A 15,453-nucleotide genomic window follows, 5' to 3' on the forward strand; every position below is an offset into this window, starting at 1 on the left:
TAATGTTTTTTCTTGTGTCGTTTTCTCCGTCAGGTGACTGGGAACCCCAATCGCTCGCCATCCTGCAGGCAAGGTGCCTCGCTCTGCTACGGCTGCGCTCGCACAGGTTACCATTCCCAATCCTAGTCCATGTGGATCGTAAAGTATGAAAAAGTCCCCCAAAAATTGTGAAAACCTCATTTCGACCTTTTTACATGTTGACCTTGTTCATGTCAACCTAATGGCTGTGACAACCTATTTCTAGTGTCGACTTACCCACTGTCGACCAATGGGCATCCACCTAATGGGTGTCGACCCAGAGTCCGGATACCCAATTCTCCTGTTTAGAGTATACTTACGGTTGCTTAGCTATAAAGTGCTTTATTATCATTGTGCTGTAGCGTCCTGTAGCTTTCAGTGTCATTGTTGCTATTACTATACATACAGATAAGAAACTAAAATCCCTCCACAGATAATAAACAGAACTGAGTAATGTTTCCTCATTAATTTAGCATTGATGGAGGGTTAGGAAGCAGCAGTAGGGGGCATTTCTCCATGAGTCTCAATCAGTAGGGGGCACAGTTTGGCAGTTGACAGTGTTGTCCATTTGATCATGGTCTGAATTGTGCTTGTGATACCGCTGCGGTGGGCGCACACCTGATCGGCACGTCGGCGGACCCGCCATTGCGCCGACTCAACAGCTGATCAAGGTTAGTGTACACACTTACCAACCAGCCGCTTGACGTGTTGGTCAGGATCCCCAGCTGGGTGGGCATTTGAATTTGACTGTCAAACTGTGGCGTTAGTCCTCCGCAACAAATGTACAGGTGGTCCACAGATGTGCTGGACAGCCAGTGTTGTATGTCTGTGAATCACGTTGTTCACAGACATATTGGGGGTACATAACCACCAATGGGCGCACAATATATCAGCCATTCGCTTGAACGGCTAATATACCGCTAGCGTGTACCCAGCCTTACAATTCAACTAACTGAATCCACACATGACATGCAGCAGTTAAGATCTGCTATGTTTGGCAGCAGAGTCAAGAGATTGAAGGTGGTCTCCAAACTCCTCTTTTCATATGTTTGGTGCTATAAGCTTGTATTATGCAGTGGCAAACGCAGGATTTGCATGGGAAGGGGGGGGGGGGGGGGGGGGGAGTAGCCAGAAATGGGTGGAGCCAATCACAGGGGTGGAGACTGAGGCGACCCAGTATATGCTGGGTCCGTAAAACTAGTGTGTGTGTTTGTGTGTGTAATTTATATATATGCACACATACACATACTGTATGTATATACTGTATGTAAGTATGTGTGTGTATATATATATATATATATATATATATATATATATATATATATTACATATACCATCATTAAAATAAAGTAAACTTTTATTAAGCACTTACAAGTGCCACCAGGAAGACAGTAGGCTGTAGAGGACACCAGACAGCCATTAATAAGATTCATCTCTGTAGTCTTGTATAGTGGAGGGACGATGGTGGAGATCAGGGGGAGCCACAGCTAGAAGACAAATAGCAGCCAGAGAGAATCTGCCGCACAACCCACAATTCGTGAGGTTTTAAAGGGGCGGAGCCTAATGCAGGGAGGGGAGGGCTTAAATTGTGGTCCGTGAAAAGCAGCAAAATATAAACAATTTTTGTCAGGGGGGTTTCTGGGTGCTCAGAACCACCCCCTGCGTGCGCCACTGCTATGTCCGCTGTGTAGCGGCAAGAAGAGGCCTCTTGGGACCTGGCAGTGTCAATCAGAGCATTTCCTTGCTGATGCTGCATCACCTCCAGCCCAGGGTTGAGAACCCTCAAAAGAGAGGTCATCGACAGAAAAGATCTGTCATAGCAGCTGGATTTGCCCCTCTTCTTCCCTCCTTTTGCTCCCGTAGAGATAAGAGAGAAAAAGAGTGTAAGGGGGCAAAGAAAGTCACAGGAATTGCAGAAGTCAAACCTCCAGTAGGAGTCATTTTATTAGCTCACACTTACACAATGCATTCTCCCTCAATCTGCCTAGACTCTTAGTTATAGGGATTACAGTATTACAACCTCACTGCACTGTGGTCATGGACTTTATTCCAACCATGGCCCTACCTGCGTGGAGTTTCTACGTTGTCCATGTGGGAACTCCAGTTTCTTCCCACAGTCCACACTGATAGGCATGGAAGGAACACTAGGGCAGATGTATTAACCTGTAGAAGGCATAAGGAAGTGATAAACCAGTGATATGTGCAAGGTGATAAAGGCACCAGCCAATCAGATCCAATATGTAAATTAACAGTTAGGAGCTTATTGGCTGCTGCATTTATCACCTTGCACATATCACTGGTTTATCACTTCCTTATGCCTTCTCCAGGTTAATACATCTGCCCTGCTTGGACCACATTGCAAATTTTGTCTACGGGACCCAGTGATGATGCTGCTGTAGCATTCGGGGGCCCCACACTCCAAAAGAGCACAGAGGAGATGTCTTCCAATTACACACAGTCAGGCGCCTTTGTCTAGTGATGCCTACTCTCTGCATTTTTGAGCATCTTATCTGTAATGAAATAACCCCTAGTGTCATGGAATGTTAAAGGTATTCTCTCTGCAACATCACACATACAACTAATATTTTGCTCCCTGTACTGTTGAAGGCACATGCCGAAAACACGTCTTTTGTTCTACAATATACATTCACAATGATATACTGAATCAGCAATGTTTAATATAGTTATTCCTAATGTGCAAATTGTGCATTTACACAGAAATTTACCTATAAACTCATTTCTCAGCTGTGCTCGGTGCCGCAGTTCCTCCGTTCCAAATATGACGGCATTGATGACGCTCAGTAACGTGACCATGTAGGGCACATTATCCGTTGTCGAGAGCTCGTTCATTATGACACTAAATCGATACTGCTGATTCTTCACGGTCTGTAAGGGGGGAAAGAAATCTCTTAGAAACCACTGCTATAATGTTACACATTTTCCATTATCATTTTTATTTATTTTTTGATAGGAAAATATTTGAAAGGCTCCCCAACATGGAACAGAGTAAGCCACTATTATTTTGAGAAAACAGCATTGCAAGGTTATCTCATTTCATGGCTGCAGCTGTGTCACGGTTCCTCTCCAAATCCTCCGCCTCCCCAACATGTGCCCACTACTACATGCCATTTGAAAAAAAATTTGTTAATAAAAGAATATACAGATTGTAAGTGGAATGACAGAGACACTGTATATTTATTGGAGATGTATGCGGAGCCACATGTTTTGGTTTTGGTTGTAATTTATCATTGTTTTTTTATTTTCATTTTAGTTTTGGCAAAACTACCCTCAAGTGTTTTGGTTCGGAATCTTTTTTGACTCAGTTAAAAAAACAAAACAAAAACTAAATCGATAGTCATTTATAAAAACCTGACAAAAACTGGAATCATGTAACTTTTGCAATCCAAAACCTGAAATTTGGATTCAAAATCCAAATTCCAAATTGCGGGAATATATGAACCGGGACATGGCGCCTTACTCAGCTTCAGTTGTAAAATTCCAAATTCGCAAATCGGCCGACTATAGGATGGCTGCACATGCACTGTGACCGCATCGCTTATGCGCAAAGGCCTAAATGCGCTCGCAATGCAATCACAGACCCAACAAAGGGGGTCATTCCGAGTTGTTCGCTCGTTATTTTTTTCTCGCAACGGAGCGATTAGTCGCTAATGCGCAATGTCCGCAGTGCGACTGCGCCAAGTAAATTTGCTATGCAGTTAGGTATTTTACTCACGGCATTACAAGGTTTTTTCTTCGTTCTGGTGATCGGAGTGTGATTGACAGGAAGTGGGTGTTTCTGGGCGGAAACTGGCCGTTTTATGGGTGTGTGCGAAAAAACGCTACAGTTTCTGGGAAAAACGCGGGAGTGGCTGGAGAAACGGAGGAGTGTCTGGGCGAACGCTGGGTGTGTTTGTGACGTCAAACCAGGAACGACAAGCACTGAACTAATCGCACTGGCAGAGTAAGTCTCGAGCTACTCAGAAACTGCACAGAAAAGTCTTTTCGCAATATTGTGAATCTTTCGTTCGCAATTTTGATAAGCTAAGATTCACTCCCAGTAGGCGGCGGCTTAGCGTGTGCAAAGCTGCTAAAAGCAGCTTGCGAGCGAACAACTCGGAATGACCCCCAAAGTGCGATCGCATAGCAATGGCCAGGAAACGATAGTTTGTGGGTGGTTACATGGCATTTGTGGGTAACAACATGGTGCCGCTGCGACTGCGTGAACCCTGCGTAGGCATGGGTCTTCCGGAATTGTTGATAGTACTCGATTTCTGCGTTGCAATTATGCGAATGCATAAGCAAATTTGCGATTACATCAGTGGGCGTCTTACCTTTATGGGCGGCTCTTCACATGCATTCTTTAGCAGAAGCAGTTCTGAGAAAAGAGACATTTTTGTCTCCACAGCGATTCAAGCTGAATAAGGCCCATGGTTTAGTTCGGATCTCCTCAGGAGATCCGGACTAGGTTTTGGTATGGTTCAGATCCACAAAATTTGGGTGAATTCGGATTTCTGGAGAACAACACAGCTGTAATATTTATAGTGTATAACAAATTAGTTAATTTTTGTTTTGTTTTTTTAAATTGAATTTTTTTTTGACATGTACTTTTTGCTAAAATTTATTTTTTAAAGAAAAACATAAGCACTTTGTACTCATTAAATATCAAGTCAGATGATCATTCTTTATAAATAAAATAAATAAACCTGTATTGGATTTACATTGCTAGTAGAGTTCGTGGCATTCCCCAATTAATTAAAAAACAGCAAATGATTTTGGCAGACTAATTATAAACCCTTCTAACGCATAAAAGTGTACCAGACACTTGGCATACAAGTGTGTTTAGGGATTTGAAGCAAGGAAAATTGCATGTTGTATCCATAATAACACAACCATCTATGAATAAATTACCAAACCTTGGAGCCTACTGATCAAGCCTGAAGCCACCCGGAAATGACTGTGTCTGCATGGATAAGGTATATGTTATGATCGGGACATATTTAGGTAAAGCCTAATGCAGGAGAGATCAAAGAGGTCTCCTCCTTTAGACACACTAGCACAGAATACCGCAGTCCTCATAATTCTCAACGAGGACTGTGTTCTGGACCAGATTATCAAGATTAGGCGGGATGTACTAAAGGAAAAATGCGGTAAAACCCGCATTTTCAAATTTACTAAGACCCTACCGCCACGTTTTCACCGTTCAGGGCTTCTTATCGCCGACCGCCGCAACCCGCTGCCTCCGCCGCAGATGCCTCCCCCCCACTCCCCCCGGCATACCTTCCTCCAGGCTGCCCTAAACATGGAAGGTAATCTCCTCCTCCCCCTAACAACGCAGCCGGCGGTCCTTCCGGCTGCAGGGGGGAGGAGGAGGCGCTGGGGGCAGCCTGCTGCTGCTTCCCGGCGTCTAGGCAGTGTGAAGATCCCGGGGAGGTGACGGAGACCCCCCCCCCCCCCCGCAGACCACCTGACAGGTATCGCGGGGGGCCTCCATCACCGCATTGCGATATTGATCGCATATATGTTAGTACATATGCGATCAACATCGCTGCGGTAAGCGGCAATGAATCTTAATACATCCCGCCCTAGATGTTCAGGACTTAAATACAATCGGCCACATGAATGTCTGTTCATGGACTCAATGTGGAGTGTTTGCATACAGCGCAAGTGCAGATGAGAATTTACACATCTGTCCATACTGTGATGAAGTCCGAGTCGTCCGGAGGTGTGGGTTCCCATTCAAACGCACTCTTTTTTTAAAAAAATGGCAATCATTTACACGTCATGGTTTTACTTTGTAAAATGATTGCCGCTTTAAATAAACCCCTGAGTTTGGCTGGGAACCCGCACCTACAGCCAACTCGGACTTCAATACATCCATCCCTGTATGTCCGTCCTATTCTGAACTGAACTCGGCTGGATCTGACTTTACATGAAATACAGCGTACAGGGGCAGGAACTGCGCGGTGACAGTGCAATCGCATGTAACCATCCTGACTTATGGGAGTGAGATGTACATGTATCAAACCCTCTTTGCGATTCGTACATACGAGGAAGCAAAGCACGTTTCTGATGGCATGGGACGTTTATATTGTTAAATTGCTTTAGTAGTTACTATGCTATCACTGTGAATAGTGGCAGAAACAGATGGTACCCAACAGGGAAAAAATGTGATGGGTTATAAATAAATCCCAAAGACTTTTAATGCCAATGCCTATTGTGCACACATGATGTAACCCAATAAAACAAACTCTAAGAAAGAGCTTTTTTTCTTTCAAATAAAGCATAAGCTGTATTTCTGACATTTAACAAATACTAATAACTTTTAATGATGTACTCAACATCGCTCAAATGTGAAAGCATTTTATTGATGTATACAGGCGATCTGCAGGACCCAGTACTAGGCAGGGTCGGACAGACCCACAGGGGTACCAAGGAAACCACCGGTAGAGCCCAATGCCTGAGGGCCCACTACTTCCTCTAGGGATCAGGTTCCAGACTGTGCACTTGTATTATACATGGTAGATATGATGCATTACACTGCACTAAATTATTGTGTGTCTCAAGCCTCTGTGGAGGCTGGCCACACCCCCTTTGCAGGCTGGCCACACCCCTAAGTATGGGCCCCTATCACTGCATCCTCCCGGTGGGCCCTTCATGCCCCAGTCCAACACTGGTACTAGGGGTCCATTGTCGACTGTGTTAGGGGTCTGACCATACCCCATTGTGAATACTGGTGCTCCCTGTAGAAGTGCGCCATCAAAGTGGGCATGGTCATGTCATCCTGGGGGCACAGTTACACCTCCTTATCCCCCCCCCCCCTCCCAAACATACCCAAATACTTTGAACCTATCCCCCTCAACTTCTAAATACAATAGCTAAGAAGAGTCACAAACAGGAAATGGTTTAGACTTTGGTCCATGTCCAATCATTGTCCATAGAAAGACACAGATGAGAATATCATTATATAATGAAAATGGTTACTAAACTGTTACTAGGTTACAAATCTCAACAAAAAGTTATACCCATACAAAAAGAATATTACAGGACATAACAAAAACCTATAAAATACTGTTCTAAATATATGGCCAGTTTGTCACATTTCCAAAAGGAAGGTTTATATTTAAGTAACGCGTAAGTTTCACACAGTCCTCAATGATTTTGTTGAATGGAGTATATTATAATACTATCTGTCTTTATAATCTTTCTCATCATTATTGGCAGTGGTGGATCAAAGGGTTTTGCTACCAAAGGCGGAGAGGGCAGATGCTGCTGGTGTGGATTATTAGATCTACACTAAAAAGGTCTACAGTCAATAGATCGACCATTAATGGTCGAAAATGCATTAGGTCGACAGCGTCACAAGGTCAACATGGCATAGGTAGACAATAGAAAAGGTTGACGGGTCAAAGGTCAACTGGGTCAAAAGGATGAAAAAAATAGTCAAAAGGTCGACACAAAAAAAGGTAGACACAATTTTTGTTTGTTTTTTTGGGTGTTTTGTCACTTTTCTGCCACAAAAAAAGCCCCAGTAGTGTACTGCGTCCCCTTGCATGGCTTGCTTCGCTCTCCATGCTTCGGCAAAGGTGACTTGCTCCCCTACCGCTGCGCTCAGCACAGGTTATTATTCCCAATCATAGTCTACGTGGATGGTAAAGTATGAAAAAGTTGGAGAAAAAAAAAAGTCAACCATATGTGTGTCGACCACTATCATGTCGACCTTTTAAACCATACCTCCCAACTGTCCCGATTCCAGCGGGACAGTCCTGCTATTCGGATACTGTACCGCTGTCCCACCCGCGGGTCGCAGTGTCCCGAGGGTGGGGGTGGAGATGGAGGGGCAGGTTGGGAGAGTCCTGTGATCACCGCTGCTCTGCCCTGCAAAGCAGCTGGTGATCACTGAATAGATGCCGTGCACATGTTCATGTCATCCAACAGTGTGGGGAGGTGCTGCTCAGGGAGAGCTGGGCATGCCCCCAAAATTACGAAACTCGGGGATATGCCACGAGGCTCTGCCCCTCCACCCAAGGCTTCACACACTTCCGGATGCGGGTGCCCCAGGTCCCGTATACAAGCGTTCCAAAGTTGGGAGGTATGTTTCAAACTGTCTACCTTTTACATGTTGACCTTTTGAACCTGTCGACTTAGTGTATGTCGACATTTAGGGGTCGCCCTATTGACTGTAGACCTTTTTAGATCTACAGATACCAGATGCTCCGCCACCCCTTCTGTTCCCTCCCAAACATACTGTACAGTACACATGGCGGCGCCCATTAATTCCGCTTGTACCCTCCTGATGTGCCAAGCAGATAGGTCAGCAAAAACGAAAAAAATCTGTTTTTTGGGCGGCAAAGCACAGCACATTTAATTATATTTAGTAATAGGCACCCAGTAACTCTCGCCCGCTGGCACACACAAATATCTCACCATCGCTTTAGACAAGAGATTTTGCACGAGAAGGTGTATACATTTTTTTTTTATAATTCTGGCTTCATACAAGCTATCCGGATGCCCTGTACTGCTCTACGCTACCATACTTTCATGATGACATGAGCCTATTGGCACATATAAAAATGGTCCCTGAATGTCACGTTTACACCAATGATTTAAGGGCCGCAGCGGAGGAGCAAGAAGTAGGACTGACGTCTGCTACAGACCCGGCTGCCTGCTACCGACATCCCCCAGCAGCTGTGAGCCCCCCTTATCCCGGTCTGCAAGACACAATGTTTCCCAATGCAGTACACAAAGCTAGATTTATGAAGCGAAACACATGTTGCATTTAATTAGAACGTGTTGAGTAATCCCAGGTCCCAATTTACAAAGCATAATATGCAGCAACATAATATTTGCTAATTCATTTATTTATGTATCACTGCTTTCTCCATACTCCTTTGTGTGAAGCCATTTGCTTCTATATAAAACTAATCAGTCTGCCTGAAAATAAACATTCATACATATTTAGTGATATATTGTTACAGAGATAAGGTAAAAAAAATAAATACAAACCGCTGAATAGGTTATTTATTAATACAAAATGCCTAAATGGTAAATATATGAGTATTAATATTTTAATCTGGAAGAGTTTCTACTCTAATGGGGACTACACACAGAGCGATTTTGGCACATTATCTCCGCGATCTGACTAGATTGCTAAGAAATGAAGCACAAATCGCTCCGTGTGTAGTGGTGCCAGCGACGGCGATGCGCGGCCCCTTGCGTCGCTATCGGGCATCTAGATCATTCAAGCTTGCTTGAAATATCTAGATAGATTGCTTAGCAAGAGATGCCAAATCACCCGTGTGTAGTGAAGCCAGCGATGAGCGATTTGCGTCACCCGAACCACTGCCTGAGCCCTCCCCTTGTTTTTCACACTTTTTTTTGTGCTTAAAGAAATTGCCTACACTGAATCGCTTAGCACACATCGCTGGCCAAAATCGCTCCGTGTGTAGTACCCATTAAAAGGAAATTCCATCTTTAGTCTCTTTTCTTTTCATCTAGAACAGTTTACTTCAGCTGCCTTAAGGCCCAAACACACTAGAAGATTGTGAACTATATCGCTCATTTTGGGCTTATGGTGGTCATTACGAGTTGATCGCAGCCAGCAACTTTTAGCTGCTGCTGCGATCAACTAGTCCACACCTATGGGGGAGTGTATTTTAGCTTAGCAGGGCTGCGATCGCTTGTGCAGCCCTGCTAAGCTAAAAAAAAAATCACAAAAAACAAGACTAGGCCTGGACATGCTTACACTGCGCAATGGATCCAGCGATGATGGGCTCGGCTTTGACGTCACTCCTCCGCCCACCGTTCTCCTGGGCACGCCTGCGTTTTACTCACCACTCCCCGAAAACGGCTCCAAGCGGTCCGGATCCGCCCTGCACCGCCCTCTTCCTTTCAATCTTCTTTGCGGTCCGTACTGCGACCACTTTCTTCTTAAGCCGCGACGTAACCCGGCGGCCCCTGTCGCCGGACAACATCGCGCACGTGGACTGCGGCCGCCGCGCATGCACATTCCGCACCCTTTCGCACTGCAGCGATAAACCGCTGCGTGCGAACGGGTCGGAATGACCCCCTATGAGCGATATCGTTCACAATATCGCCTAGTGTGTACACTCAATATCGTTAACGATGTGCGCTCCAGCACATCATTAATGACCCACTCCCTCGTCTGAACATGTACGGAGGAGGGAGGTCCTCGTTAACGACAACCATACCAACGTCGTTCCCCCTGACACCCCCCGCCATCGCTCCCTTCCCTGTTGGCATCGCAAGTGTGTATGCACTTGCCGATGCCGGCACCCCACCGGATCCCTGCAATATCGGCGTCGGTGGGGGCTCATTTAGTGTGTATGGGCCATTAGATGTGACTGCAGATAAGCAATAGTCTATACATGGCAGATCTGTCACCCAATCTTCGAACAAGAAAAAAGGAAAACAAAAATAACCTGGAAGAACATTTGCTCCCTAACTACAAACAGTCCTGATTTTTGGATTTGGTAAGATCTAGATGGGGTTCTCCAAATATGAACCTGATTTGGGTGAGTCAATGCCTATTAAGTTCTGAAATGCTATACAAGAATGTTAGCAGTTATGTTTCTGAAGCCGGAGACCGGAGTTCCCCTTCAATGTATACCTATCAGGCAACTTGCCTCTGCAATGTCACTAGTGGACACCACTATGCAGGTGACATATACGTTAGAAAATAAGAATTTACTTACCGATAATTCTATTTCTCGGAGTCCGTAGTGGATGCTGGGGTTCCTGAAAGGACCATGGGGAATAGCGGCTCCGCAGGAGACAGGGCACAAAAGTAAAGCTTTTACAGGTCAGGTGGTGTGTACTGGCTCCTCCCCCTATGACCCTCCTCCAGACTCCAGTTAGGTACTGTGCCCGGACGAGCGTACACAATAAGGGAGGATTTTGAATCCCGGGTAAGACTCATACCAGCCACACCAATCACACCGTACAACTTGTGATCTAAACCCAGTTAACAGTATGATAACAGAGGAGCCTCTGAAAGATGGCTTCCTAAACAATAACCCGAATTAGTTAACAATAACTATGTACAAGTATTGCAGATAATCCGCACTTGGGATGGGCGCCCAGCATCCACTACGGACTCCGAGAAATAGAATTATCGGTAAGTAAATTCTTATTTTCTCTATCGTCCTAAGTGGATGCTGGGGTTCCTGAAAGGACCATGGGGATTATACCAAAGCTCCCAAACGGGCGGGAGAGTGCGGATGACTCTGCAGCACCGAATGAGAGAACTCCAGGTCCTCCTTTGCCAGGGTATCAAATTTGTAAAAATTTACAAACGTGTTCTCCCCTGACCACGTAGCTGCTCGGCAGAGTTGTAATGCCGAGACCCCTCGGGCAGCCGCCCAAGATGAGCCCACCTTCCTTGCGGAATGGGCCTTAACAGATTTAGGCTGTGGCAGGCCTGCCACAGAATGTACAAGTTGAATTTTGTTACAAATCCAACGAGCAATCGACTGCTTAGAAGCAGGTGCACCCAACTTGTTGGGTGCATACAGTATAAACAGCGAGTCAGATTTTCTGACTCCAGCCGTCCTTTAAATGTATATTTTTAAGGCTCTGACAACGTCCAACAACTTGGAGTCCTTCAAGTCGTCTGTAGCCGCAGGCACTACAATAGGCTGGTTCAGGCGAAACGCTGATACCACCTTAGGGAGAAAATGCGGACGCGTCCGCAGCTCTGCCCTATGTCGAATGGAAAATTAAATAAGGGCTTTTATAAGACAAAGCCGCCAGTTCAGATACTCTCCCGGCCGAAGCCAGGGCCAGTAACATAGTCACTTTCCATGTGAGATATTTCAAATCCATATTCTTTAGTGGTTCAAACCAATTGGATTTGAGGAAATCTAAAACTACATTTAGATCCCACGGTGCCACCTTAGGCACCACAGGAGGCTGTATATGCAGTACTCCTTTGATAAAAATCTGGACCTCAGGGACTGAGGCCAATTCTTTTTGGAAGAATATTGATAGGGCCGAAATTTGAACCTTAATAGATCCCAATTTGAGACCCATAGACAATCCTGATTGCAGGAAATGTAGGAAAACGACCCAGTTGAAATTCCTCCATCGGAGCACTCCGCTGCTCGCACCACGCAACATATTTTCGCCAAATACGGCGATAATGCTTCGCGGTGACTTCCTTCCTTGCCTTTATCAAGGTAGGAATGACTTCTTCTGGAATGCCTTTTCCTTTTAGGATCTGGCATTCAAACGCCATGCCGTCAAACGCAGCCGCGGTAAGTCTTGAAAAAGACAAGGACCCTGCTGAAGCAGGTCCCTTCTCAGAAGTAGAGGCCACGGATCGTCCGTGACCATCTCTTGAAGTTCCGGGTACCAAGTCCTTCTTGGCCAATCCGGAGCCACTAGTCTTACTCCTCTTTGCCGTATAATCCTCAATACCTTTGGTATGAGAGGCAGAGGAGGAAACACATATACCGACTGGTACACCCAAGGTGTTACCAGCGCGTCCACAGCTATTGCCTGCGGATCTCTTGACCTGGCGCAATACCTGTCCAGTGTTTTGTTGAGGCGAGACGCCATCATGTCCACCATTGGTTTTACCCAACGGTTTAATAGCATGTGGAAAACTTCTGGATGAAGTCCCCACTCTCCCGGGTGAAGGTCGTGTCTGCTGAGGAAGTCTGCTTCCCAGTTGTCCACGCCCGGGATGAATACTGCTGACAGTGCTATCACGTGATTCTCCGCCCAGCGAAGGATCCTGGCAGCTTCTGCCATTGCCCTCCTGCTTCTTGTGCCGCCCTGTCTGTTTACATGGGCGACTGCCGTGATGTTGTCCGACTGGATCAACACCGGTCTTCCTTGAAGCAGAGGTTCCGCCTGGCTTAGAGCATTGTAGATTGCTCTTAGTTCCAGAATGCTTATGTGAAGAGACTTTTTCAGGCTCGACCACACTCCCTGGAAATTTCTTCCCTGTGTGACTGCTCCCCAGCCTCTCAGGCTGGCATCCGTGGTCACCAGGATCCAATCCTGCATGCCGAATCTGCGGCCCTCCAATAGATGAGCCTCCTGCAACCACCACAGAAGGGATACCCTTGTTCTCGGCGACAGGGTTATCCGCAGGTGCATCTGAAGATGCGACCCTGACCATTTGTCCAACAGATCCCTTTGCATGGAATCTGCCGAAAGGGATTGCTTCGTAAGAAGCTACCATTTTTTCCCAGGACTCTTGTGCATTGATGTACAGACACCTTTCCTGGTTTTAGGAGGTTCCTGACCAGGTCAGATAACTCCTTGGCTTTTTCTTCGGGAAGAAAAACCTTTTTCTGAACTGTGTCCAGAATCATCCCCAGGAACAGCAGACGAGTTGTCGGCATTAATTGGGATTTTGGAATATTCAGAATCCATCCGTGCTGCTTTAGCACCTCTTGAGATAGTGCTAAACCCATCTCTAGCTGTTCTCTGGACCTTGCCCTTATTAGGAGATCGTCCAAGTATGGGATAATAAATACGCCTTTTCTTCGAAGAAGAAATATTATCTCGGCCATTACCTTTGTAAAGACCCGAGGTGCCGTGGACAAACCAAACGGCAGCGTCTGAAACTGATAGTGACAGTTTTGTACAACGAACCTGAGGTACCCCTGGTGTGAGGGGTAATTGGAACGTGGAGATACGCATCCTTGATGTCCAAGGATACCATAAAGTCCCCTTCTTCCAGGTTCGCTATCACTGCTCTGAGTGACTCCATCTTGAACTTGAACTTCTTTATGTACAGGTTCAAGGACTTCAGATTTAGAATAGGCCTTACCGAGCCATCCGGCTTCGGTACCACAAATAGAGTGGAATAATACCCCTTCCCTTGTTGTAGAAGAGGTACCTTGACTATCACCTGCTGAGAATACAGCTTGTGAATGGCTTCCAAAACCGTCTCCCTTTCTGAGGGGGACGTTGGTAAAGCAGACTTCAGGAAACGGCGAGGTGGCTCTGTCTCTAATTTCAACCTGTACCCCTGAGATATTATCTGCAGGATCCAGGGATTTACCTGCGAGTGAGCCCACTGCGCGCTGTAATTCTTGAGACGACCGCCTACCACCCCCGAGTCCGCTTGCGAAGCCCCAGCGTCATGCTGAGGCTTTTGTAGAAGCCGGGGAGGGCTTCTGTTCCTGGGAAGGAGCTGCCTGTTGCTGTCTCTTCCCTCGTCCTCTGCCTCGTGGCAGATATGAATAGCCCTTTGCTCTCTTATTTTTAAAGGAACGAAAGGGCTGCGGTTGAAAGGTCGGTGCCTTTTTCTGTTGGGGAGTGACTTGAGGTAGAAAGGTGGATTTCCCGGCCGTAGCCGTGGCCACCAAATCCGATAGACCGACCCCAAATAACTCCTCTACGCATCGCCTGTCCACTGTCGTGTCCATAAAGCTCTTCTGGCCGAAATGGACATAGCACTTACCCGTGATGCCAGTGTGCAGATATCTCTCTGTGCATCACGCATATAAAGAAATGCATCCTTTATTTGTTCTAACGACAGTAAAATATTGTCCCTGTCCAGGGTATCAATATTTTCGATCAGGGACTCTGACCAAACTACCCCAGCACTGCACATCCAGGCAGTCGCAATAGCTGGTCGTAGTATAACACCTGCATGTGTGTATATACCTTTTTGGATATTTTCCATCCTCCTATCTGATGGATCTTTAAGTGCGGCCGTCTCAGGAGAGGGTAACGCCACTTGTTTTGATAAGCGTGTTAGCGCTTTGTCCACCCTAGGAGGTGTTTCCCAGCGCTCCCTAACCTCTGGCGGGAAAGGGTATAAAGCCAATAACTTCTTTGAAATTAGCAGTTTTTTATCGGGGCACCCCACGCTTCATCACACACGTCATTTAATTCTTCTGATTCGGTAAAAACTACTGGTAGTTTTTTCACACCCCACATAATACCCTGTTTAGTGGTACCTGTAGTATCAGCTAAATGTAACATCTCCTTTATTGCCAAAATCATATAACGTGTGGCCCTACTGGAAAATACGGTTGATTCGTCACCTTCACCCCCCGAATCAGTGCCTGTGTCTGGGTCTGTGTCGACCGACTGAGGCAAGGGGCGTTTTACAGCCCCTGACGGTGTTTGAGGCGCCTGGACAGGCACTAATTGAGTGTCCGGCCGCCTCATGTCGGCAAACGACTGCTTAAGCGAGTTGACGCTATCCCGTAATTCCACAAATAAAGGCATCCATTCTGGTGTCGACCCCCTAGGAGGTGACATCCTCATATTTGGCAATTGCTCCGCCTCCACACCAATAACGTCCTCATACATGTCGACACACACGTACCGACACACAGCAGACACACAGGGAATGCTCTATACGAAGACAGGACCCACTAGCCCTTTGGGGAGACAGAGGGAGAGTCTGCCAGCACACACCAAAAAAGCGCTATATATGACAGGGATAGC

At 46.2% G+C, this 15,453-nt stretch overlaps 1 protein-coding gene across 6 annotated transcripts in view; it reads right to left on the minus strand.

The window, feature by feature from the left end:
* Positions 1–15,453, minus strand: part of INF2 (inverted formin 2) — a 174,079-nt gene that overhangs the window by 86,164 nt on the left and 72,462 nt on the right. For all 6 annotated transcript variants that reach the window (XM_063947424.1, XM_063947423.1, XM_063947425.1 and 3 more), the window contains exon 4: positions 2,745–2,904. In XM_063947424.1, the coding sequence (XP_063803494.1) occupies positions 2,745–2,904 (160 nt within the window). The remainder of the gene's footprint in view (positions 1–2,744; positions 2,905–15,453) is intronic.

The sequence above is a fragment of the Pseudophryne corroboree genome, chromosome 12 (assembly GCF_028390025.1).
Source record: "Pseudophryne corroboree isolate aPseCor3 chromosome 12, aPseCor3.hap2, whole genome shotgun sequence".
Classification (NCBI taxonomy): Eukaryota; Metazoa; Chordata; class Amphibia; order Anura; family Myobatrachidae; genus Pseudophryne; species Pseudophryne corroboree.